The 27,833-nt window shown below is 42.9% G+C and overlaps 1 protein-coding gene across 9 annotated transcripts in view; it reads right to left on the minus strand.

Annotated features, from left to right (window-relative positions):
- The window catches only part of EPHA5 (EPH receptor A5), a 193,214-nt gene that overhangs the window by 24,309 nt on the left and 141,072 nt on the right, over positions 1-27,833 (minus strand). For 3 of the 9 annotated variants that reach the window (XM_036382382.2, XM_036382376.2, XM_036382378.1), the window contains 7 exons: positions 27,064-27,188; positions 24,103-24,262; positions 20,036-20,141; positions 10,556-10,621; positions 3,892-3,959; positions 2,399-2,524; positions 1,165-1,350 (listed from right to left, as the gene is read on the minus strand). In XM_036382382.2, coding sequence (XP_036238275.1) covers positions 1,165-1,350; positions 2,399-2,524; positions 3,892-3,959; positions 10,556-10,621; positions 20,036-20,141; positions 24,103-24,262; positions 27,064-27,188 — 837 coding nt within the window. The remainder of the gene's footprint in view (positions 1-1,164; positions 1,351-2,398; positions 2,525-3,891; positions 3,960-10,555; positions 10,622-20,035; positions 20,142-24,102; positions 24,263-27,063; positions 27,189-27,833) is intronic. The other 6 variants (XM_036382377.2, XM_036382379.2, XM_036382383.1 and 3 more) reach the window with 3 other exon arrangements.

Raw genomic sequence — 27,833 nt, forward strand, 5'->3', positions numbered from 1 at the left:
CATTTTATATAAAGGCAGCTTGCTAGGGAGGCACATTCTCACTAAAAGTGGAAATTCCAACCATCCCCTGAGGCCCCAGCAGCCAGAAGGACTCAGGCCAATGCCAGTAGCAGCTTTCATGGGTGTATAATCATCACTTGCTCTTTACCCAATGTTCCACATTCCTGCAGGGCTAGAAATTGGAGCTCTTACACAGGTTGTCCCCAAGAGATTTTGGTATTTATTAAAATTTTGGGAGAAATCCATTCTGGCTATTTTTTTCTTAAAAGTTTCAGGAAATGCAATTTCAAAGAAAAATGCAAGAAAAGGCTGTTGATTACAAAACAGCATTGATTTTGTGGAGATTACAAGGACAAACAGCTGGAGCCTCTGTCTGTACCTCCTCTACTGCAGCCCTGAAAAAGAGCTAATGCTGGAGATGCTTCCTCTGAGGAATGACAAATGGTACTGAGAGCAGCACATGGCCCCAAATGCCACCATCTGAACAGCAGCAGCTAAGCAAGCTCTGACACTGCCAAGCATGAAGGCAACAGGGGAGACAGCCATTCACACCTGTGAGGCTGGTGCTTCTACACTTAAAACACAACTTAAAATAAAGAAGTAGTTATTTTAGAATTTAGAATTAGGTAACAAAATAATCCTTGATGCAAATAATGTAGGTCCTCCAAGGCTCTAAAATGGATGAGTAACAACAACTTGACACATTTTCCACAGGCTCAGCACAGCACCAACAGCCATGTGCTGGGCAATTTGGATGTGCTGTCCCTTTCCCTGCCCTTATCTTTAGTGCATACTGTAATTTGGAGAAGAACTGGGCTGCAAAAGTTACAGAAGGCTGTTTTGCTAACTGAGCAGTCAGACCTCAGTAACTCTCAATCCCTCCCATATGCCAGCACCATGGGCAATTATTATCAGGGGCATCTCCAGCAGATCCCAAAGGGAGCTTGTTTTAATTGTGGTTTTATACATTCCTGACATCTTCACCTACAGTCCTGTTCTTCTTCCCTGCTTCTGGAAAGGAACACTTTTTTTTGAGAAATGATGAGAAGTGCATTCAGAACAGGCATCACATCACCTAAGGCTCTCTCCCTAAGTCTTTCTCTCTTAACCAACTCCCCCAAAGCCAGAGCTCACAGTGAGCAGCCCACAGCAAGTTGTACCTACTTTTTGTGACGACACCTTCCAGGTGGATGATGTTGGGGTGGTCAAACTGCCCCATGATGCTTGCTTCTCCCAAGAAATCTCTCCTCTGTTTCTCTGTGTAGCCCACCTTCAGGGTTTTGATAGCCACTGGAAACTCACGCTTTCCCTGCAGCTTCAGCCTCCCACTGCAGACTTCCCCAAATTCACCTGCAGAAGAAAATGAGGAAGAACAGGATCACATCACATCAAGGGAACACACGATGTGCCTGTGTCTACAGGATGCAGCACAGCCTTGGCTGATGGAAAGCACAAAGGGCTGCCCTGCATTCATGGATATGGACTGCTGAACATCGCAGTGATGACTGTCTCCAACAGCCACTGCACCACAAGCCAAGTAATTCATAAGCACAAGAAAACATTGAGTAAAAATGTAATTTTCCTATATTTAAAGAGCTATGCTTTATATTCCACTGGGCTTTTTTCTCATTTAATATTTTTGTCTACTATATGAAAGAGTCCTGTCATATCCTATATCACTGTCCTGTGTGGATAGCTGTAAAACTCAAACCACTTGCTTCTTAACCTTCCTTTGGAAAGTTACATAGATGGAAAGCTGTCAGCCTTTCACAGTAACATTTATTTTTATAGAGCTTTAAGAGTTTTATAAATTCTTTACAATTTTATTACTACCTTTCCCAAAAAGTAACCTAAATAGATTTTTTTTCTGGTGAACACTACATTACATCCAAGCCCACAATTTCAGACGATAGAAAATACTCCTAAGGTTGGATGCAAGTCTAAACAAACAGCTTTAGTGGAAATAAAACGGGAGTTTCTTCTTCTAACCAAGGAAGTTTAAAGCTTTGGACTTTGGCTTGTGGCTTTTTAATGTCACAGATGACCTCTTATTTTTAATTTTTGCTTCAAGAGTGACCTTAATGTTGCGGGATAAAAAGGTTCAAATGGTAAAAAGAATGCTAAACTTAAAGTGACTCCTTTCCCCCAGCATTCACTGAAATAGCTCAGCTGACCATTTGTGACCATTTTCTGGACCATTTTCTGAATTTTCAATTCAGCTCCTGAATTTCAAAACCGCAGTCAGGGACAGGTCTGTCCCAAACTTCAGCTGGAACACGCTCACCTTCACTTGCAGGGTACCTAAGAGCTCAAGTATCTCACAGCCCTTCCCAGATCTCTCACGTTAAGAAAGCCAACCCTTCATGTTGCAAAAGGGTCATGGAATGCATCTCCATACCAGCTCCGATAACTCTTTCAATGGTAATGCATGAAGCTTCAATTTCCTTAGCAAACTCGTGGACAGCTTGATTAGGGTCCTCGTAGGTGTGGGGGTCAACATAGGTCCTCACTCCAGGCAGCTTAACTGCAAACACAAATTGAGCACATTTAATGGCACATGACAACACGGAAAATGGGCATTACACACTCCTGTCCCTGGCACTCTGCCCTGCTGGAAATTTATTTCTATGGTGAAAATGAGTATCATTCTTGAAAAATGATATTTAGTTTATATGTGACATATGTGCAACTTCGGCATATTTAGAAAAGCACAGGAGTGCTCAGCTGGAATGATGTGCAGCTAAAAATCCCTTTTGGTGCTGTATAATGGGTTGGTCCAGCATCTGGTAGAAAAGGATTCCTTTCTGGAACTAAAGAGGGTACACCAGGAGGAAAAGTACAAATGGCAAAATGTTACAGGAGTAACTTGCAAAGCAAGCTGGATGGATGTGGGTTGATGGAGAGCTGAAATAAATTATACCCTACCAGTCACACATCAGCTAATCAATCGCCCACATTATTTCAGACGGAGTTACTGAGATTTAAAAGAACTGCATATTTGCAGTACAAAGCCTGTGGGTTGTATCAGTATGAATATAATCAATAGCGGGCTTTTTCTCCAGGACTTGAGAGGGGAAAAAGTATTTTCATTATCCATATTATAAGTTTGTTTTGACAATCATTAAGGCTACTCACATGAAGAATTGCTCATCAGTCTAATGAGACAGCTACATTACACTGTGGCTCTTAATTGATTAGCTTCCTGCTGCCTTCATTACATAGCACTAATGGAAATTTGACTTTCACTCACAATGTGTTTGCCTTTTCCACCCCAAAAGGCACCTCACTGTTACCCATCCCCAGATCCCACAGCTCTTGATGAAGGAAGGACTGATAACAACCATGAGATTTACTTTTTAGCATCACTGCAGAGGGGTTTTCTATACAAAGGCATTAACACAACATTTCTGAAAGCTTCCTAGGTGCAGAAATTGGTGTTATTCCTCACACCTCTGCAGAGGCATCCAAGCTGAAGAGCAGCAGTGGGCTTGGTCCTCACAGCTGCCTGGGGTGAAGCAAAGGTTTCAAACAGGTATTTTGGACTGATGCATCCAGACCACAAAAATGTTGGGTTGTTATGTGCTGAGCAGAAAAAATTAATAACATCTTGGTTCACACAGCAAAGACAGAGGAACAAACCGAAATGGCTCACTAGAATTATCGGGTGCAAACATACAGGTGTGAATAGCTCAGCACATATAAGGACTGTTCAAATCTTTAGTTCTCTGTGGGGCTTGCAGCAGGGGCAGGAAGAAACTTCTGCACAAACAATTCTTTCTTTTGTCAATTACCACCAAAAGCAGATTTTTTTTTTTCCCTCAGTAAACCACCTCTCAGTTGAATTTCTCATTACCACAGAAAGCCAAAACCACATATATATGCTTTACTCACTGTGGCCATTATGAAAATGCATCTTTTCTTCTTCTGGATCTTGCTTAGCTTTGCTATAGCCACATCGCCTGGGGAAAAAAAAAAACAACAAACCACAACAGAAGAGTATTTTTGTCTCTGGTATGGCAGAACTCCATTCTCTACTTTGAATCATACAATGCACAAAAACCCAGAGCAGTGACGAACCCAACCTCTCTGGTGGCTCTATTGCTGCTGTCCCAGTTTTAGCTCATCAAACTGGTTGCAATTTCCCAAACGGGATTCAGGGCTCAAGGCCCATGGATTTTCAATTGGACTTGTGTTTCCAAATCCCACAGATGCTTCTGAAAAACTCCACTCTACCTGACATCTAATGCAGCTATTTTTAAGAAGAAGAGAAAGCGGGAACAGGAAGGACAACGAAAGGAGAATGGGATGAAACATTAGAATTGCAGAAACAAAATCTCCTGGACTGCAGAGCTTTTGCAGGCACTGTGGTGTATGTCTTGCATGCTCCCCTTCATCCACTGTGCATTTGGACAGAACTTTAAATTATGGTATTTTAGAAAATGGCCTTGTGTAAACATTAACATCTTATATACATGCAAAATAATGGCTTAAACCAAAGCAAAACCAAACCTCTTGCCTCACTGCCTTCAGGTGTCTCCTACATATTGTTGGCTCTGCACAGCATTTCATGCACATCTCCTGTCTTTCCACAGGAGAGCTGCCATTCATGGGATCCCCTCTGCCCAGCAGAAAAAAGATGGAAGAAGGAAAGCTGCCTGACCTATCCTGCTCCTACATTAGTGCCCAACAGTGCAAGGATAGTGCTGGATACTACCATGGAGTCACAACTACAGTTGTATGCAAGTTGCATCTCCCCTAGGGAATCTCCTGTTAGTTTTTGGTCGCTCTTCCCTGACTCTTCATTCTTCTCATTGGTTTTCTAGGTGATAGTTTTGCATTAGCATTAACTGTCTGCTTTGGTGGCATTTCTGAGATCTGCTTCACTTAGACAACCACATGGAAGCCCCAGGACAACTGCAGTGGCAAGAAAAATTGCTACACACACACACATACATTTAAAAATACAGGACAGGATGACGTATGTAGGATACACATACATATGCCTGTCCTTCCAAGGACCTGATAACACAACTGGAAACAGGAACTGGATCATCCTACAGAAAACTGCATGAACATGAGACTGAAGGACACTGCTTGGTAGAATGAAAAGCCTGGAACAGACACCTGCAAGCCAGCCAGGATGCAGTGGAGTCACTAGCTGGCACACCTCAAAGAAAGCCTCAAGCCACTAAGAAGCCACTTAAAGCTGAGAGACCTCTCTTCCATTGCTTCTGTGATTTTTGAGCTAGGGGCACGTGAGCACTCCAGCATCACTCACAGCAAGGAAGAGCATATGATTAGCAGGAACAAAACTGCAATTAGGAGGAGGCAGTAACAGGCATCTGCATGAAACATGCACTCAGCATGAAGGCCTATTACAGGGAACTGCTGTCTGCCCAGATGCAAGGGGCCAAGCAGCCTTTTGGCTATAGGATTCTGGCACTGGGTTTGTGAAATGATCACAATCACAGACAAAAGCCTGGACATGATGAGATCCCACCATTGAGCTGGACTCAGCAGAGCTGGATGCTGGACAGTTTAGGAGGGGAAAAGCAACGTGAGCTTCTGGGGCTATTCCAAGGAAGAGGAAGCTTACCCTGGGGACAAAGGAGACCTGTGCTACAAGGAGAGGAAGGAAAAAGAGATTGCAAAGGTTGTGCAAGCACAGGGGAATGGATCAAGAAGACAAGGGAAGGCTGGCAGGCAGTCTGGGGACGCAGGCAGGGAGATAGAGAGGTTGCACTCGATAAACAGCCAGGCTATACATGCAGGGCATGATTTCAGCAGCAGCAACCAAGCTAAGACCATAACACTTTGAATGCAAACCCCACAAGAACAACACTGAGGTGCCCAGAGATGTGGCTCAGTTATCTGCATGTTGGTGCTCATTGCCTTGCTCTAAAAGCAGCAGGGCCATTTCCTGAGATGGGGGTCCTGCATCATTAACTCAAAACCTAAGCATTAGGTGTACATGGAGACTCTGGGAGTAAGGGTCATTTCAAAGCACATTCTGGTGTTCACAAACCCTTGGTGAGAATGGATTCTTCTTCTTCATCATATGACCTCCCCTTTATCTAAATAGAGAGGTGAGTCTCAGTATCAAGTCTCACTTCAGGCAACCCCAATTTTTTCTGCTGCAAGTTGCCAAAGTTACATCAGTTTTTTGTAGAACTAACTTTTCTGGATGGAGGCATATGACTCAGTTTGCCTTTTAAAAATACATATAACTCAGTTCATCCTTCTACCAAAAAAACGTATCCAATACTTCTGTTTTGCCTTTTGGAGCAAATGCCCTTATCTCTTCCTCAGGTTTGGAGCACTTTGCCTGTAAAAATGCTTTTCTAACATCATTCTTTCTATGACCTACATCTCCTGATTCCTTGACCATAAATATGGGAGACAGAGAGACACCATTCCCTGCAGAGAGTGATCCAAGCACACCTTGCTGCATAACAGTCCATGTTTTACTGCCCAGGGATGCACTCCAAGGGCCAACACAAACCAGTTGGCTGCAGCTGCCCTCTTCTCTTGAGCTGGGAAACACATACAGCAGCACATCACATTAGCATACAAAATCAGGCTCTGGGATGCCTGAAGCATCATTAAAACAAGCCTTGACAAGACACATCAAAGTGAAATGGCAGCTAGTGGACTGTGACTGTCAAGCAACAGTTGGGTGTCGCTAATAAAGCTTGCTGCAAAACCTGCCATCCCTTGAGCCCTTCACACACTTTCTCAAACTACCCAGAGTCCACACTGACTGGGGCCAAACTGCGCTTCTTCCATTCTTGACCTTCAGATGCTTTAAATAACACACACAAGCAGTTTTTTCTCCTGTCTTCCCCAACTAAATCCTATAAAAATATGTAATTTTGGGTTAACAGTCCGGAGTCGCTTTGTGAATCTTACTGGCAGATCAAAGAATCTAAATATTGTGGCTTTGCAATATATTTTGGGCAAAAAAAAAGCTCTCAATTGTTTGTGAAATAATCCACTTCTGCATGTGCATTTGCTCTTGATATTTATTGGCTAAGCTGTAAGTCAAAAGCTCTGATGGAAGACTCATTCTCTACTTTATTATCACTGTACAAACCATAGATTTCCTATATCTTTTCTGTATCATGCACAGCAAAAGCATAAAGATCCTGACACTCGCTTCATCTCCCACTGAGCTGGAGATGCTCAGCCAAAGAGGTAACATAATTCAGCAGCACACCTGAATCTCAATTCATTTACTCCTGTTGTGGGTTTGTCCCAGTTTCTCTATGTGGAAAGCAGATGCCTTCCTTGCACAGCTCTGTGTTTTTCAATAAAAGTATCAGAGGTAAAAAGAAAAGTGAGACTTTAAATATTCTTAAGGCATCATGTCTTATTTAAAAACTACTTGCAGATTGGCAGGCAGCTCGTAAAATATTTATGGAGCAGATTATAAAAGTGAAGTTATAAAATGATCCCTATATAGGTTTATAAAATATAAAATGGACAGGTAGAAAGATGAACAATCCAGCTGGGAAACCAATGCCCACTACCTTGCATGACAGAAGCCAATTCACAGAGAAAAATCCTTCACAAAGTGAGGCAGAAAGATGCTTGCTCTCCCTGGACTGATGGAGATTCTTTTGTTTCTGCCCTGTGTTTCAGGATACCCCTGCTGGGTTGTGTGTGGCCCTTTGGCCAGTCAAGGCATTCCCCTGAAAAGCACAGAATGCCCAAGGGAAAGAGTTTTCATCTCCCTAGCCAGGGCCACCATTCTGGTCACAGCCCAGGCAAGACACAGCCAGGGGACTCTGAACCTGGACCTTGGATGTCAAGCCCTAGGTGATGATGTGAAAAAATCTTGACATACCTTTTTTACAGGCATAGACCAAAGCATTTCAGCACACAGCCAAGGCATTACTGGAAGTGCAGGTGGGGACAGCATTGAGACATCCCTGATGAGGAAAGGGACTTCACCTTGCCAGGTGCAGTCAGCACCATCAAACAGGTTGTGCCCTGAAGCAGCATGCAATCCCTCATCCCAGTCTTGCAAAGACCTACACATGTATTTAATCTCTCAAATATGAGATAAACGAAGCATAGGCACTTCTCTGAAACAGAGACAAACCACTATTTTTTCAGGGGTGAGACCTTCACTCAGAAGCATGTCTTTTGCAATAAATCAACTTAGAGGAATGCTTCCAACCCATCTCAAGCTGTCACTTTACAGGAGGTTTGCAAGGACTGCAAGGTTATTGTTTACAAGGGGTTAGTGCTTATTTCAGACTATTTGTTCCAAGATGTTAAAGCAATAGAGCTGCATACGTGTTGCAGTGCAGGATCGTGTTCCATGCAGAGGAACAAACAAACATGGATCTCTCCATCTGGCCAAGATCCTGTCGCCTCAGCTCATGTGTGGAGACAATAACTTTTTCAGTGAATAGCTTTATCCTTGATAAACAATCCTGATACTGAGCCAGAGGCAGAAGACTACCACTAGTGATGTTAGTTTGTGTTCAGCATTTGCCTTTGCTGCTTGCAATCCTAGGATAAATTCAGTATCAAAAAACCAGAGAATACTCAAGGGACTGGTGTAAACTGAACAGCTTCTATATTGGAAGTTGCTTTCCATTTTTCTGTTCACTTTCCTCTTGCACAAGATCAAAAGAGCAGTAAAAGGTCTGCTGATGACAAGCCAAGACCTTTAGCTCAGTTCAGGAGATGCAGGAGATGGCTGGCCTGAGAGGAACGGGGCAGATTCCCTTCCAAAGGGCTGTGGGCTCACAATCTTCTCAGCAGCTTTCCCAGCACTGCTGTCCCCCTCTACACGTGTGTGATCCTGTGTTTGACCTCTGATTAACTTGGATGCCTTACAAAGGAAGTTTCACAAATCCAGCAGTGGTATTTTTAGCCTTTAGTCCTTCCCTGCCTTTGCGCTGAACGACTCCCTGCTTTCCTAAACCACCGCCAGAACAATTAAAAATAATTTAAACAAGATACCGTTTTCCCCTCTTGCAGGAAGCTCCCTCTGAAGTTATTTCCATAAATCTCTCTAAAGAGGTTGTCGTGCCTTCCCATAGCACAGCCAGTGGCATCCGTGCCTTGAAGTAACTTCTCCCATTTCCCCCTCCCAGCCTGCTGCCACATTGGTCTCCCTGCACCTCAGGAGGAAACCTGCAGAGGGTGTTTTCCAGGTCAGCCAAGTTTTCCTTGTGCGTCTTTCTTCTTCATAGCCATCCACTCCAGTCCTGGTCTTCTCTGAGAACTATTTTCCATTGCTGTCATCCTCCACTGGGGGCCTTGCTTGAGGACATTTGAAGCATGACTTGCAGTGAGGGACTGCCTCGCGCACTGGTACCACAGATATGACAGACAGTAAAAGTACTGGCAAGGTTTTCTTTCAGAGCAATCATTGCCAAAACAGTGCTCCACATACCAGAACAACTTTTTACAGGCACACACTTTGAGCTGAGCATCCTTGCTTGCTAAATCTGCTCTTAAGCACCGAAAAATCACAAAAAACCAAGTAAAAAATGCTTCACCAGGGGGAAAAACCAAAACCAAAACCCAAACTCCTTCTCTATCAAAACAAAAAATACAGCACCAGAAGACCAAAAATGGTCCACCTTAGTGACTGCTGTGCCCCACAGCAAGGAACTGCACCATGCCCAGCTACCACCATGCAAAGCCTCAGCATCCCCCAGAAGACACAGCAGAAGAGTTTTACACCTCTCACCAGCTATGCTGAGAAAACTTCCCAGCTTAACAATGCATGTGGGATGTCTCAGAAATTCTGTGGTCTTAAGCAGCTATCTGATTGGAGATGGTGATTACATGCGTCTCTTAGGAGGCTTAGGAAGATCTCTGTCCACACAAATAGTACAGGCGATTCTTCTTTGGGAAGCAACTCAACTGGCATCCAGTCAAACCAACAGAAATTAAAATCACCCCTCCTTTGAGCAGTTAGAGAAGAGGGGAGTACAAGAGAGCAGAGGGTGGTGAGGCAGCCCAGATGGTGGCAGAACAGGACAGCATGCAGCATGGACACGCACCTCAGGACACCCGCAGGGATATGCCCACTGCTGCTGGAGCATATCGGGGGCAAGCAGCACCATCTCATTGCTGTGTATGTCATACACTGCCCTCTATGTCCATGACATACACTCCATTCCACTGACATGCATGTCACATGCCACCAAATACACACTTTCCTGCTCCCGCCTACCCCCTGCCTCCTCTGGCGGCACATGACCTCCCCCCAGCCCCTTTGGATGACAAGAAGCAGGACTGGATGGGTGTCCAGCATCCATGGTGTTTTATCAGACACCTGCTGCAGTGTCTGGATTGATCATGGCATAACACAGCGGGTTTTTGCCCCTGAGATCCCTGCTCTTGCTGAAGATACACTCTGCTTCAGGTCACGCTATTTCCAGTTGTTGAGATAGACAAGCTGGGTACAGAGACCAGATGAGAAAGTGATTTCCAGGCCAGTACAAGAAAGGAAGGGAGAGGCAGACTGTGCACAGAAAACACGGACGGAGGACACGGAGTAGGAGCCAGCACGGGTGGGAACACTGACCATGTTAGGCTCGGATAGGCAACAGCACGCAGAGAAGAAGCCCACCCACAGCCATGATCGCAGCAACTGAAAAGCAAACAAAAAGGCCCAGGATAAGGAATAATCCCACCGCCCTGGCAAGGTGCAAATACATTCACAACATTTCTATATGTATTTTCTTCCTTCTTATTGCATTTATTATTTGGACCTGAACACGCTGGGCTGCAAAAGTTTCATGGCATGTGCTACTGTTGGTGAAACATGCCTTGGGGAGAGTGTCTAGATCCTGCTGCTGTAAAGCAATTAACCATGTGCTTCCTGTACTGGAGTACCACCATCAGGATTAATGGGGCCACCCATGTGCTTAAACTTAAGCACCTGCCTTGAAGCAGGCAAAGTGACTTTTTTTCCACAAGCGTGCATGTGGTACAATAACAATTGCCTTTAACAAAGGAAAAGCACTGGATGAATACGAGCCCTGCTTTTGCAGATCCTTATGCATGTACTCACAGAGCCCTTTCTGCATCTCCTTGTGTCAGGAAAGCTTTGCACATGTTAGGTATATGCAAAAGCAGGACCTTGTGAGAGCATTCAGCCTAAATACACTCGAAATATGGTGAGCTGAAAGGCACTCCATGCAGCCACAGCTTGCCTTTGAAGGCTGCTCAGCCATTACTTTAATCAGACTATGGGTTTGCCTGGCATCAGTTCTCAACCCAATGCTGGCTGCACCTCAGTATTTGTCCTTTATCCCTTGTCAGAGAACTTGCACGGACAATTTTTCTGTTACCAAATCTATTAAGATAGTTCATCCTGGAAAAGAACACAGTGCAGAAGAAACAACAGGAAGGACTTCAGTACAAGCAGGAGCCCAGTGGTGCAGGTATACTCCAATTAAAGTCAGCTGAAGATCTCTTCACTTCATTTCTCCTCAGTCATCACAAGAAGTCATTCTTGAAAAAAATCCTGTGCACATCAGATTTTATACAGTATGACTTACAATGCCTAAATACATTAAAATCGTTTATTTAGACAAAATTAACATTCTACAACTGCATTGCCTTAAATTATGATGCAAAATAACTTCAGGCATGCAATGATTTACAGAATTATACACTGGATTATGTGCTTACTTAAATTAAAACTGGTGAAGAATGTCTTCTAAGCTCCTTTTGCATCAGCAAAATAACTTGCTAACATTTTCTAAACAGCAATGCCAATATCTCTAACTATAATTAACAATATTTTCTATTTTCATAATGCCCCAGTTTGTTCAGTCATACTAATATGGAAGGAGATCAGCCTTCATTAACCCATTCCATAGATCCAAGTTAACACCAGAGATCCAAAACTCAAAGGTACACAAAGGGAACTCAAGCACTAAATATCTTGAGTCAATTTGGCCATTTTCTTCCTTTAACCCTGCAGGATCTGAGTGCAGGGAACTGGTGCATCTCCAAAAGATCAGTTTGGCTGTGACCCTTTAGCTTACGTTTCAGCCAGGAGGCCCTTTTCCCCCAAGCATTTTCTAATGCTCTTGCCACCAGACCTTCCCACACCTCCACACCACTCAGCATACAAAGTCAAAGTTTTCCAAACAACTGTTCAATTAACATGAAAAGCAACCACTTCCTTAAAATGAAAAGAGCTCAACGTTTCCCTGAACAAAGAAAATTCTTTAAGAGGCCATCAGCAACAGGGCTGCTCTGAGACTAAATCAGTTCCCCGTGCTGAATCCAGATCTCACTCTTTTGATACAGAGTAAAAAACAAATGTTCAGGTGCAAGAGAAATGTACTTCAGTGTAGCCTTGCTCCTACAAACCCATCAGCTGTGCACTTGTGGTCAAAATACTCTGAGGTTTAGCATTAGGGGAAATCTAAAGTGCTTAGAAACAAACTAAACAGGATCAGCAGACAATAAAATTCACTTTCCGGTCCACGGAGCACTTGGTTAGGTAAGTGAACTTACTAATTGGTCTGAACAGTCAGGACAAAAGAAGATTTATTACTACTTGAGTTAAAAGGATGGCTTGATTTTGCAGATAAACTTCAAAATATAAAAATCCTGAGGCAAATAAAACTGATGTTAAACTCAAGCAAAGCCATCATGCATCTTGTGGCCACTGGATCTGGGTGCCTGATGGCTTCTAGCAGGGGCCCAGCTCCCATCTCCTCCTTTCCTGCAGGGCTTTCTTAGTCTAAAAACTGAGGAGCTGAAAGCAAAAGCCTTCCAGACAAGATCAAATGCTATGGGTAAGACTGAAATGCTTTTTAATGAAATACAGCCGGACTTCTCCAGGGTTTTAGATCTTTAGCCATCAAGCTGACCTATACTGGAGAGCAGAGTTGAACCAAGCACTGCATACATCAATTTTATCTGCAAAGTCTCCTCCAAGCTCACTGAATCAAAGAGCAAACTATGAAGAGAGCTAGTGGGGGCTGCTCCTGGTCAGGAGCCCCTCTGATCTGCTGCAGGATAACAGATGACATGTCCATGTAACAGCAAAAATTATTGAGAAAACACCTGCAGTGTTAAATCCCCTTGGCTGGGAAGGAACAGGCTCTGAGGCAACAACATCTCCAAAAGCCAAGCTTGCTTGAAACGAGGTATGACACCTGCTTCTAGCCCTGGCTTCAAGGAAAGGGATGCAGATGGGAAAGAAAAAAGCAGAGGAGCCTGCAGCTGCAGTGACACCTCCAGGACCTCTGTGGCCTGCTGGCACTGCCCTGCTCCCTGGCCAGCCCAACTCTGCCGCTTTCAGCTATCTCAGGCACACAGAGACAACACTCCTCCTCTTCTAGATAAGGTGACCCCCACAAAGCTTATGAGGTTTGCAAACCCAACTGTCCAGAGCACAAACTTTAATAAACCTGTGCGAGGAGCACTTATCAACACCCTTGGCATTGTTTCAAACCCTGGGCTTGGTTAATGAAATGTATATATATCATGGGCCCCAGCAACTGTGCCTGCAATTAAAGTAATTAATTTACCACAAGTCTGCAGATGACCCAGAGAGCATTTGGAATTAAACTACATTTTTAATGGCTAGATAGAATTCAGAGAGGCTCTGCCATATATAGATGTGGCTTTTAAGAGTTATAAGCTGAAGTCTTGGAATCATGATAAATGGAAGTCTCATTTGTTGCTTTTAATAAGCTGTTCTAATGGGATGTTCTTCAGAGGCTTGCAATTAGAGACTGAAATACTTGAGGGTGCCTGGGAAGATTTTTCTAATCCTTCATACAGCCTTGAGTGATGGTAATGATTGCTTCCTGCATCTCCAGGTCAGGAGGCCAGCTCTACACCTAGCAATTCCTGAGTCAACATGCTTGCTCTAAACATCAGAGAAGTACCATTAAACACTGTGAGCTGCTAGGAATATATTCCCACTTTGTCCCAAAATGTACGAATGTTTAAGGAGTCACCTGCTCAGCTATCCTAGCTCATACATTAAAGTGTGTCTGCACTGTTTGAGAGAAGCTGAGAATGCAGAAGGCCAAGCAGATGACAGCTATGCAGTCACTATGGGGAAGGAAAACAATGTCTTCAGGGAAAGGAACTGCACTTGGAAAGACCTCTGGCATTATACTTTTCTATGTCTAAGACATAAGAAAGCAGAGATAACCTTTTTTCTAGGTAAGAGGCCAAATGCTGCTACATGGTGAAGCCCCAGGAGAGGTCACACTTCTGATTTCAAAGCAAAGTGAAACATCCACATATTCAGAGGTGCAGAAGGACAAGAGTCTGACTTCCTTTTTCATTCTCTACCCACTCCACAGTCAAGAGAAGACATTGTAAAATCCCACTTTCAAAGACTACATACACAAGGGGTGCTGAGCAGAAGCCTCAAGCTGCTACAAATTCCAGCTTGAAGGGCAGCCCCGTTCCCTTCTGGGCTGGAAACAGGACTTGCACAATGCTATCAAACAAATCACCTGCAAGGAGGCGAGGAGGTTTCATCACTTACTGCTGCACTATCCCCCATTCTCCCTGCCCAGACAAAGCTTATGCTGGTTGCTTATCTGTTCATCACAGTCCTTCCAGCCCATTCCCTTGGCTGCTGCCAGAGGAACTCAGAAACGACTTGGAGTTTAGTTTTAGATTAGTTTTAGATTTGGTCAACTCTCACCTTCTGTCTGGGCCAAAGTCATCCAAAGGCAGATTAGCCTGGATCCTTAAACCTGTCTTGAAACTGCAGAGCACAGACTGCCTTGAGCCTGGTGAGTCTGCACTAAGCCAAAAAGTGTTAAGAGTAGAAGAGGAATGAGGCGCTGGAGCAGCCAAATTTGACAAGCTGATCTTGACAGGATGTTAGAGATGGGTGCTATAGGCAGCAGATTTCCACACAGGCCCTAGGAAGGTCTGACCCCCTGCAGAAGCACTGGGCACTGGAGCACGCTCCCTTCAGAGAGCTGTACTGTACACCAGTGCTCTCTCTCTGGGACAATGTCCCAGCAAAGAGGCTGTTAATAGGCTGGAAGTAGTGAAAACCTTGACCCCAACAGAAGCAGGACCAGATCCTGCCTGCTCTTGGGTGGATGGGAATTTTGACTTGGCAGAGCAGTAGCTTCCTCAACAAAATCCTTCCTCTTGTCAGGTGAATCGTGGGGGATATTTGGCAGTAGGCAGCATAATAAAGTGGCAATAAATCACAGGAGACAATGACCTGCAGGAAGAAGGAAGAGCATGCAAGAATGCAGAGATAAAAATCCTTTAAAATGTCCCAACTAACAAAAATTGTGACTCATGCTGGAAAAATTCTCTCTGAAAACCATTATCTATAGACTGTCTCCCATTTCCTACGGAAATATTGAAAAAGCAAACTATTTTAAGCCCTGACACAACTTGGAAAATAGGATGGGGGGAGGCTGTGGAAAAATTCATCCATTTTGACCTTCCACATCACAGAAGGTTGCAAACACTCTCTCAGGACCTGGGATATAAACCCCAATCTTTCACCCTCTCTATTCCCTGAAAGCCACTTTTTAACAAGATGCACATATTTGTGTCCAGAAAGTAGCCCTCTGCCACCACACGCACAGATATTTAAAAGTCTAAATCAGCCAAGGTCAAGATGGAAACACTGGTGTAAGAGCCTCTAATTGCCAGTACCCAGGTGGCAAGATTTGTCTTTGCTTTGTCTTTCAGAGGGTAGTTCCTTGCCAGAAGGAGACTTTCTATATATGCATGACACAGGGTGAGGATGAGTTTTTTGCTGCTTCAATTTTTTTTTTCCCCCTAAGTTCTATGAAAAGCTCCCTCTGGTTCTGTGGAAGATCACTTGAGATGGAAAGGTCATCCATAATGGGTAGTTGGCTATAAATGCAGATGCACAGTTGACTTGGCTGTTTTGAACAGCTTTTGCAAACATGCACAGCATTGACCTAATATCTTCCCCACTTTACTCTGTAAAAGCTCATGCTTTTGTTCAGTGCTATGAAGTTTGAAAGCTTGAGGGACTGGAGGGACCAGCAGTCTCTTACACTGACTCTAAGACCTTGTCTATTTTGCAAAGAGGGCTGGGTTTGAAGGACAAAAGAGGGGTACTGCTCTGGAGCAGTTGTCTCCTCCTCAGACTGCTGAAAACCTGGCTCTTGACCTCAGTTTGTAGGGAGAAGGATACTGATACCACACAACAAAAACTGAGGCACTTTAGTGCTCCCTGTGAGATGGAGTGCAAAGATCTTTGTCTCTGGATTGTCTGACGCAGACTTTAAAACAAAAGTCAGTAATGATTTTAGATTAATACATACTTCAGTCAGGAACAGTAATGGTAACAGACATCTAATTCATGCATTGCTAGGAAAGCAAAATTTATAGATTTGCTCTATCTGTAAAATGCACAGCACTTCTGAGAACACACAATCCCAACAAAACAGAGATAATAACAACTCTGTGTTCTTTAATGAAATACTTGTAGCTGGTTTAATAATAGATTTTCAATCCACTTCTCTTTTTTATGCTGAGACAACTACAGTCTGATTTAGTGAATCTCTTTGATTTGTAATCCCAATTGTTATATTATTAATATGTCCTTGCTGCAAGGAGCAGGATAACTTAAAAAAGTGATCAGCTATTTGGCTTGGCATTTATGACCTTGGTCAGAGGACGTGTTATTTACAGGAAGTTTTCTGGAGCATCTGCAAGTGAATCAGCTCTGAAATTCAGCTTAATTGTTTAGGGCAGAGCACATTTAGTTTCAAATTCCCAGGAATCTCCAGCTTCAGACGCAAAGTGCATTTCCACAGATGGACGCTGACATGTGGAAATGCCACCACGGCTACTGTTCAGCTGACCTTTGGTTAGGGCCAGCTGCCAACGGGAAATGCCAAGCTGTTACTTACATTCATTCAAAAGAAGCCAGAGAACTGCAGAGACCTGAAAGCAAAAAAAAAAAAGAGGACAGAGGTGTGGCCCTGCCTTTGGGACCTAGCAAAAAATAAAAAGCCTGCAGACTCCAGCAAACTCCTCAGCCCTGTGACTGGAAACTCCTCACAGAACTGCCAAGAGCAGGACGACATTCACCTTGCACTGCAGAACTGCTCTCAAGCCTCTGCTTGCTGCAGCCTGGGACTTGGGAGGATAGGTGCAAAGAGGTGCCATACAGCATCCTAGGGAGGAGTATCCTGAGGTGTCCAGGGCCTCTCAGGGACCTGGGAGCACCCTGAAGCCAGCACAAAGCAGCCTATTTTCAAGAGCTGGCCAGGCTACATCTTCAGTGTGGCAGAGCAAGATGGTTTTCCTCTTCCTCCTGCTCTCTTACATCAACAGAAAAGACAGAGCCCGGGCTTTGCACAGCTTGCTTGGTGTGGCAAGCAGTAGTGATTCCAGCTGGAGTTCAAAATAGCTGTTTTCCTAATAGGAAATACAGGAAAGAATTAGGAAAGAAAATGCAACCCCCCTGGAACCAGGCACTGCTTCACAACACAACCACTCCAGAGGTTTAATAGGAAAACATCTTCCAGAAACAGGTTAACTGCTTCAGAAAGGGATTATCCCATGACTTGGAACATGTTTATTGTCCCTGCTGTCACAGCAGGAGAGTTAGTCCACAAATTATCTTGAATCCCTATCCAAGGCAAAGCAGCATGAGTAACACATCTCCCTGGCATCTCTGCTTTCTTCCAAACCAGAGCAATTTCTTTGTTTTGTTTAATTTCAAATTGTCTGTCATCTTTCTGGATTTTTGGGGTTTATTTTGCTGTTCTCACAAGTCACTCAATGTACTAGATGGGCTTTAAAATTCATGGGAAGTCAAACTGGCAGAGAAGTCCTGTGGTTTCAAAGCCAATTTTCTGATAATGGACCAAACCTTGGTGTGGGAGGCTTCTCCACCAGTTCCAAATGAAGGACTGTGGTCTTTTCAGTTAGGGTAAGGGTTGAAAAGATAAAAATGGATGAAGAGCTCAGCTCCCTGTGCCTATCCTTTCCAGACATCCATGGAGAATGTTCCAGAAACCTGCAGCTGCCCTGGGGTCCACAGAGGGAAGTGTGAGTACAAGGCAGGAGGATTAAGGTAGCAGCAGAGGCAGCAATAAAACTCTAGCCAAAGGACACAAGGGCTTTCATAAGCATGCCAAGAGATAAAGAGCTAAGAGGAAGCACATCCTGGAAAGCACATTAGGCAAGAGAACAGAAAGATTTAACTAATGAGAACTGCTGACAAATGGCTCAGCGTTTGCAACTGCTTGCTGAGACTAGAGAGAGTAGCAGTGAAAAGGAGACTTGCAAAGGTACATCCTCCTCAGAGGGGTACTGAGCCCTTACCAGCAACTGTGGGAAGAGCAGGAGCTACTGGCAGCCACACAGTTCTGATGCCCTATGGCCACAGAGGGATGTACATTCCTCCACCTGTCATTCAGCCCCCAGACTCTTCCTTGCAGAGGTGCCAGGTTACATCCACAACTTCCCTACAGTCACACATGCATTCTCCTGTTGCACCAATACAAGCACACATCCGGGCTGGGGGAAGCCAAGGTTCACATCCACCTGCTCTGACTGAAGAGGAATTTCAATCACAACCTCTAGTCTTTAAGGAGAGACTTGAATCCTGTCTAGAGTGTTCAGAGCCAAGTCTTTTGACTACAGCTTTCCTGTAGGCCCTGGTGTGAATTGCCTGTAGCCACTGACTCACCCCCCTCCCTCTCTGCTGCTGCATGCTTCTCATGCAGACAGAAGCATTTACTTTTCCATTTTCAAGCCCAACAAGTCACTCAAAGCAGACAACAGGAGCTTGAACAGCTGAGCTGGAAGAGACTGTCAGTCTCTGACCTTGACTGGAGATGAGTCTGGCAGCACACTTACCTTTCAAGACAGGAAATGACTTTGTCCGTGTCCTTCCACGGATGCCTTATGCCTGGGGACAGAGTTGCTCAGCCTGGCAGGATTTCACTGCTCTGCATTTGCAGACTGATACCTTACCTCCTCTGGGAAATAAGACCCTCAACCAACTCAACCAAATTCAGTGCACTTCCTCTGCATCTGTAACATCTCTTAATGTTTACAATATCCTGTAAATTAGAGCCACCTTGCTAGACCTGAGCTTAGGACAGACCTGTATCATAAAAGCAACTGTGGGCTGATGGGTACCTTAGAAGCATAAATGTTTATTTTGCACTGAAAACAAATTCAGCCTTATCAGTAGATGTACTTCACAAACTTTGTGGAGTACTTCACATATGCATGAAGGATGTTGCATTGTTTGACTACTGCTACTAAAAAGGTACTAATATACATGTAGAATATGAAAAAAGTGCCTTCCAGGCTGGCTGCCAAACAAGTTTAATATTGTAGTACAAACTTATCCTGATACAGGCCAGATTTTGCCCCAGTACCACAATCTCTTGTTCATCAAAAAATTCCATCAACTTCCATTAAAGTTGTCAAAGATGGTATAGTCCAGGCTTTCATCACTTGCCTATGTTTAAGCACATGAGAAGTCAATGGGATGGTTTGAGGCAGAGTGTCTCCCTCTGTGGGGGAAGCTCTCTGTATGATTTACTAACGCTTGGGGGACACATAGTATCGTACACATGAGAAATGAAATCCAGATCTGACCAAAATGTGGGGCATTTGGCCATATCAGTGGCTTTATTCTCATTTTCTTTGCAAGTGCTTTCCTGAAGTTTTCTCCATGAGCAAAGTCCATTGCAAGCTCTGAGTACAAACATATGGGGGTGAAGATATTTAACCTGTAATAAAATGTTCTGCTTATTTTTAAAGGAATGTGAAAACAGTCCTGGGAGAATCAAGTCAAATAATCAGGGCCAGCCTATACACAGATGAAAATCATTGGGAAGTGAACTACATCTGTGAGAGTGCCTTTGTCATTCCTGCTTGTCCAAACAGATCAATCAGCCCACCCTCGTGCTGTTTTACAGTGCTACCGCTTGACAGCTTTGTTCACATGCTGCTTTTGCCTAAATCACACTAATCAGCTGGTCAGATAAAAGTTACTGCAAAAGTTGAAGAAGTATAAATACACAGCTTCTTCTCTTACCTTCCGCTGAGAAGGAAACCGATAACAACAGCCAGCAGAATGACTCCCACTGTTACAGACACAACAATTATAGGAATCTGGCTCTGGTCGCTGGATGCAGCTACTGCTGAGATGAGAAACAGAAAATGGAGATTAGGGTTAAAATGACAGTCAGCACTCATATGAGTCTTTCTAGTGAGGCTGCCAGCAAGGTTTCAAGTCTTACCAGTTCGTTTATTCTTTTACGGTTTGTGTTTTCCTCCTTTTGCTGTCTGTTTCTAGTTTTGAAAGGATATGGGTGGAAAGGAAACAAAACCACATGCAACACTAAGCCAAAAACCCAACAAGATTCCATCTCATTGCTCAATTCAGAAACCAAAGCATTGCAGGATGCAGCCTTTACATTTGTGAACTCAAGTTTTTCTCCCTGAGTTAGCTGCATTAGAAATCAGAGATAAAAGATGAAAACCCAACAGGCTCTCATTTGGATGAAAACCCAACAGTCAGAGAGAACATTTATGGAATGTTATTGCTAACAGACACAAGAAAAATCTGCAAGATAAAAAGAATTACCTGCACTCCAAGAAGACATAAAAAATTATAAACTAACTCCTTGTGGCATCTCTATCACATGGCCATAGAGTGCCCTCTGTAAAACAGGAATCTGCTAAGACATGTACAGTGGTTAGTCTTTTTAATGGCCAAAACTTGGGGAAGCAAAACTCTTCCAGTCTGCGCCTTGTAAAGAGCCCTCCTGCCAAAAGGCAGGAGACTAAACTGGTGATAAAGATGCCAGCAGAAAGGTCAGGAGAGCTGATTGAGAACTGAGTTTTGACATGGGTCAAATAAGAGCAGGTGACCAAGCTCCTGTAGGCTGTAAAATGGAAACCCTAATATCACTTGCACTTGGCAGGGGAAGGAGCCCATTTCCCCCAGGGGTTTGTATATGGGGCTCTCCAAGCACAAACCAAATCTCCTCACCTTGCCCTCTTTGCTGCCAGCTTATTTAGCTGCAAGTATATAAGCTCCCCAGGGTACAAACCTCACATCCTCCCTGCAAAACCAGCTCCCTGGCACAGGAACCACTGCTCTGTGGGGGAAAACCTCATTATAGCTCTTAACCTTGTGCCAGCCCAGGATGAAGCTCCATCCACCCCAGAGAGCAGCAGGAATTGATTGCGTACTGAAGAAGCCTTTAACTAAATGATGAACTAAAAAAGGGTCCTTAGCACAGGATTAACGTTATCAAGGCTATAAAATAACTGAATATAGTCCCATATTAATTGTTAAAGGAAAGGAAAGACAGAAAGGTATGGCATTAAACATTGATCTGCACTGGGCTTAACCACTGGTGGGGTGGACCTGCTACAGCAGTGTAAGTGATTTCAGAAGGACTGGTCCTGACACATTAAATATTTCATGCTAACTGCTCCAAACCCCTGCCATCATCCAGAGATTTTATTAGCCTCACAAAGTTATGGAGGCTCCTTAAGATAGTGTTTTACTGCTTTCTTGACAAAATAATTAAAAAGAAAAACATTTAAAGGAGAACATTAAGCAGTGATTGGTGGTTTTTTGCACAGCTCAAGGGATGGGGAAATGAGATAAATTCTACTGTGGTCTATGGCAGATGAAAAGCCTGAACCCATAAGCCAAGCTGGGGCTTGCTGCCATTCAAAGTCAGGGACACAAACACATCCCCCTGCATTACCCCTTCTCAGCTTGATGGTATGTTCCTACTCCTGCCCAGCAGACCAGCTAGATTAGCTCACCAATCCAGCCAAAACCCAGCTCTTTGCAAAGTTAGTTTCTGGGGCTAGACGAGCTTGGTGGCATTTGGAAAGGATGAAGTAACAAGTAGATGCACCCAGCAACACCTTCCACTCAAATAATAAAATTCCGCTGAAAATTGAAGCCCTGGCTGCTTCATGGTGCTTCGCAGAATTGCACAAGCAGGACAATGTAAAAATTCCCAAAATCTGGAAAAAGAGGGAAGTCCAAAACAGCTTACGGCTTTCCTCCACTGCATTCCTCAGGCTGTTGTTGTATAATTCTTCCAAATGTACTAAAACTAACCACAGAAACCTTGCAAACTGGAAACAAAACCTGTTGTTCAGTCCAAACGACTTGGAAATTGTTTTTGTTTCTCAGAACACCCACTGAAAGGTTTTCATCCGTGCTTGAATAAAAATCGTTTGCTTTGGCTCTAACAAGAAGTTCAGATCTGTACTCTGATCTAGCAGTGAGATTTCGATCTGAGCTTGCTTTCAAAATCTCCAGGATGTGCAGGAAAGTAGTGGGAGTCTGGTCACACTCCTGACACTAATATTGACTTTATACAGGACTTTGGGGGAAAAAATGCTTTTTATAAGGTTTAAAATGTCAAACAGAGCTGCATTTTGCAAGATACTGAGGCTTACATTGTATTTCAATCCTATTAAGCGTTAAAGTATCTAGTTAAGTCTGGCCTCAGCCAGAGCTTGAGTCCAACAGATGAAGAATTCCCATTCCCAAACTTGGGACAATGTAGTAGGTATTCTTCTGACTATACCAGCAACTCCTCAATATCAGAGAAGTGTCTATTTCTCTGCCTTTAAAATGTGAAAAAGACTGGGATGTGGGTATGACTAAATGACCCATAGAATTTCTAGTGTTTAAAAGTATTTCCACATGATATCCTTCAAAAGTCCTGATTAACACAGATACTTACATGATGGGCTTGATAAAAGTGCCATTATTTTTGGAGCAGGATCATAGGTGATAGATCAAATGTGCATATATTTCATGTGTTACTCATTAATAGACCAGAGCACTATTACTCAAACAACTCTAAGCTAGAAACTTTCCAACTGAGAAAAACTATACAGAATAATTTTTTGGCATAACATGATTTGGTTGCTACTTATAGAGCACAATTAATGGTTAACACAATGAGAAATACATTAATTACACTGTCCTTACTGCATTAATGCTTGCATTGTGATGCAATTTTCACTGTATTAGCTAATCTCTGGCTCCACAGCTACATTTGCACATGTATAATGACTCCTTGAAAATCTATTATGGCTTCAAAGGCAGCATGCACTGAAAAGACAACTTGACATCTTCTCCTCAAAGATGACGAATTTTAAATAAACTGGAGTAACAGTAATAAAAGTATTTATGCATTTAAATTTCCAAGGAAAACACAATAAACAGTCCCTTTCCCACAGGAATGATCAGAGTATTTCCACCATAAAATTCCTCTTCCATGCACACAGTATAAAAATTAATAAATGACAGCTGTACAAACTAATAGAGAGAAGACATATTTTCTGGTGGACAAAATTGTACTTGACACCTTGGCAAAATTCTGTATTTGGGACAAAAAGAATTTCCCCACAGCTGTGCCTAAACACAGAAGAAAGAGCAGCTGAGCCTCCATGTGCCTCAGGAGTTCACCCTGACACAGAATCTGTTTCAGAATCCAGCCCTGGATAAGTTTCATTAAAAAAAAAAAAAAAATTTAAAACCCCACAAATGTAACAGGCCAAGAAGAAGTCCTGCACCTGCAGTGCACATTTTTTATGATTTCTGATTACGAGTCAACCTCCTTTTCTTAAGGCTGTGGCCTTGGCAGCCAACAGAAACAATCTTTTAACTTGACAGGAACTTTCCCCAAAAAACACAAAAGACACTAATGCTGGTTCAACCCTTCCCCTTGCAGAGAGGCACCATTTCAGGGTTTTTCCCCCCCAGATGGAGATAATTAAGAGAGCTCAGCATCCTCTGCAGCCAGCCTTTAAGGAGCAGGTCCCATCCCCTCTGTCCCTCCTGAGAGGAACAACTCTCTTACACCAGGCTTCTGTAAATACAGGATTTTTCTAAGCATAGAAAGCCATGAATCTCTGAAGCCTGAAGATCTCCTACCCCACCATGAGGAAGCAAAGGACAGATATGCCAAGTGCAGAGTCACGACGTTCCTGACGTTTCCAGAGTCAAGGGATGAAGCAATCAAAGGAAGCGCTCTGTGCAGAGGTATTGATTCCCTGACGTGTTTCAGGGCAGCCTTGCAGGGACAGGGGCTGGCAGTAATGAGAAGCACTTACACACTGGGCTGGTTTCGAACTCGAACCGGCGGCTGAAGCCCCCGTAGCCAGCAGCCGTCCGCGCCCGGATCTGGAAGACGTACGCCGAGCCCGGCTTCAAGCCGTCCGCCGTAATCGCTGTCTCCTTGGACTTGATGATGGTGTAGCTCGTCTCCTGGTCCTTTTCCCAACACCCCCCCGAAAAGCACAAAGTTCAAACACACACAGAATGGCTCTCAGAGAAGACAGACTCTTAACAACCCCCAGAGAAACACAACAAAAGATGACTGAAGTATGCATTTTGGAAGATTTCTGCCTCAAAACCCCCTCCCTCTCTGAAGGTCCTTTCTGCAATACAAAATCTGAGATCTGATTTTCTCTTTTTATAATCAATGATTCTGGGAGGCACACAACCAACATCTGCAGTAGAAGCAGCTTTCCCCTGCTCAGGATGTACATGGCCTGGGGCAATGGAAAGGTTTATCATACAAAGATCAATCCCAAAGCACAGGGAAGATAAAACAAGTCCCATTGCCTTAAAAAAGGATTTTGATTTACACCAAAACGGCTTCCCAGTAGTGTAAGTAGGCCTAAAAGAGAATAATATATTACACACTATACAACTTTATGCCTGCATTTCTAGAACCACAAATTAGACCTTGGGAAGAGAATAATAAACCGAAACTCCAGGAAAATACCTAATTTTTGCATGGTTCTTTTGAAGCAATGAACTTGAAGAAAAATTGCTGAAATAAATCTTCATCTACATCAGTTTCTAATGTGAAACAGTTCCAGTTCTTTGATTAAAGTTTTGTTGAAATGCTAAGTAATTACTCTTAGAATTATTTACTGTAACACATAATCTAGACAAGAGCTCATAAATTAAGGTCTACAAATTTGGAGACTGCTTTTTGTTCACCATATCTTCTCAGATCCAAATTATTATGAGTTAAACCAGAGTTTTTAGTAGTTCCTTACCAAGATTTCTGGATAGCTCTTAGAATCTGAGCTAATTTTTCTTTTTTTTAATTTAATGGCCAACTTCCCATTGACAGCAATATGCCTGGCTAAGGTGCTAGGAATGTCTTAAATTGTAAGATTACAAAATTTCTCAATTGACACCTGTTTTGGAGAAATGTGTATACACACACACACACACACACACATATAAATATATGTGCCCTTTTTTTCTTATTAAGGAGTGATCCCTCTTACAGGAATGCAATCTGACAAAACTCAGTTTCCCCAAACATTTAATATAAATGTTCTTGTCCCTTGGAAGTGAATGTGAATTTACCTTTATGAAGGACTGAAAACTGAGAGAATATAAATTATAGTAGCAACAAAGAAAAAGGATTAATGGCAATATCCCCAGCCTATCTCAACTACTGGTTAAAAGCAGTAAGTGAATATTAGGTCACATTTTTGCCTGTATGTCAGCCAATTAACTTTTCAATACACTGTTGGCTTCTGCAAACACTTGGACTCCTGAGCTTTTCTATGGAAAATGCAAAGCTTCACTCTCAGCCTGAAGAAAATAAATCAAGATAGCATAAACTTGGACTGGCTGGAACTATCTCTCCACAAAGGACTCACTCTTGAAGAACTATTTGCTGAAGCTATTTGAGACTAGTTCTGGACTACAAATACAACATTTTAAGTCCCCTCTCCTGCCAACTTGTTTGAAAACAAACTAAGGAAAATGAAGAAATACACTTTTTTTTCACTTTAATTATTTGCTTTATCTTTTTTTTTTTTGTTTGTTTCTAAAAGCTGTTCTTCCCAAGCCATTCCATGGTAAGGATTCAATGTACCCACAACAGCCATTCGAACAAGTTAATAAATAAATAATTAGTGATGGATTATTTCCAGAAACAAAATAACCTGATTCTTGCATGTACCTTAATCTTCAGCCCTATTTAAGTCACTCACATATCTATTTCACAAGCTCCCTCATCTGCAAAAATATTGTTAATTTTATTTTGATGGAGAAGATTTATGAAATTCTTTCCCCTGTTTGCACGGACTGCTTGAGCAGGTCCTTCCCATGGTCAGAGAAAGAAGACAGAAGGAGTAAGGACCTAATCCTGGTCCATGTTGAACAATTTCACCTGGATCACAAATAGACCTAATGGAATATCTTCTTTAAAACAGAAATTCAACCCCCCTAAAAAGTGAATTGTGACACAATTTCATTATTTTCCTCTTGTTTTCATGTAGAAAGCCTGGATGTTTCTGAGGAAAAAAGGACACCTTACAATTCCAGCTAAGGCAAAAAAAAATGCTATTCAGTCAAATCCTGAAAACCTGATTTTTGGAAATCTAAGATTTCTAGAGATTTAAGGCCATATCACTCAAAATACAAATACTCAAGATATTTGATAAAGTGCATTTGTAACTGTTTTCATTTAAACAACATTAATTTTGCAGGAAGATAACAGGTCACCATTTGAAATGAAGACTAGGAGGGGCAAGTTTTGTGGGGAGACTGCTTCCCTTTAAACTGAGGGAAAGAGCTGGAAAACCCAGGCAAGTTTTTAGCCAAGACGCCCTTCTTCATATCTGCACATGCAGTCTCTCTCCACAAGCCCCTTCTCCTCTCCTTTCACAGTGGATGGAAAATCAAGTGAGAAATTGAAATACCAAAGGCAAAGTGTTTTGCCTGATGTTTCTGGGAGGAGACAGATGCTCAGTCCCCATCCCCTTCTATTTTTAACAAATGAGCAGGCTCTATCTTAATGTGATAAGGCTGGAGAGGAATCTGACATGCGGATTTAATGTATTTGTTCAAGAGAAGTGGCACACTAATGGAAAACAACACCCTCATTTCAAGTCTTCCTAATCATTTACTGCAAAATCAATCTGACATTGATTTATGCATAAAATCTCTCCATTCCCTTCCATGACTCAAATAATAACAACTAAAAGAAGAAAACAATAAAGAGAAGGTACTTGGGAAGCTCAGCAATCAGTCCATCACACCTTTTCAAAATATTTGATTTCGTATTCCAGGATGATGCCATTGGGTCGATCTGGCTCCTGCCAGGAAAGGGAGATGCTATTTTTAGTTATCTTCCCTTTTTTCACAGTACTGACTGGAGAAGGTGCTGCAAGACAGGAAAAAAACAGAACAGATGAAAACCATGGTTAGTAAGATGGTCTGCCTCAGCCAAAGTCAAACTCATCAGTGCATGCTCAAACACAAGGCAATCCCGAGCTACTGCAGATCAGTGGGGTCTGTTTTCACCTTGGTAGCATTTGCCCATTTTTAACAACTGGACTTGCACGGATTTGTGGTAGCATGACCACCAAGGCAAAGTAATGACATGAACTACTATCACATCGACCCCATCTTTTCAAGCAATTTTCAAGCACATCAAACCCACACCTTCTCTTTTCAAATGCGTCAGGGGTCTGCGTTATCAGAATTACATCCTGATTATGCTTTGCTTTCTTTTGCCTGCTTTCAAGGCATATATTTTTCAGAAGACCTTAGATTACATGGGCTCCTTAACTATTTTTGGATTTTAAGTAGTTTAAGCCCAGGCATCTTTCAGCCCCTTCCTTTCAGAAGCAAGGAATATTACAACCTTTATAATTCAATTGCTCTCCATAAATATCACTGGGGTGTTGCAGGCTCACATAGTGATGCTAATTCCTTGCAAATGGCAAAAGATTTTAATGGCAATCACAGTTTGGAAGTTCACAGTGTGCTTGGGGAAGCCACAGCATGAGAGCAGCCATACAAGCTC

The sequence above is a fragment of the Molothrus ater genome, chromosome 4 (assembly GCF_012460135.2).
Source record: "Molothrus ater isolate BHLD 08-10-18 breed brown headed cowbird chromosome 4, BPBGC_Mater_1.1, whole genome shotgun sequence".
NCBI lineage: Eukaryota > Metazoa > Chordata > Aves > Passeriformes > Icteridae > Molothrus > Molothrus ater.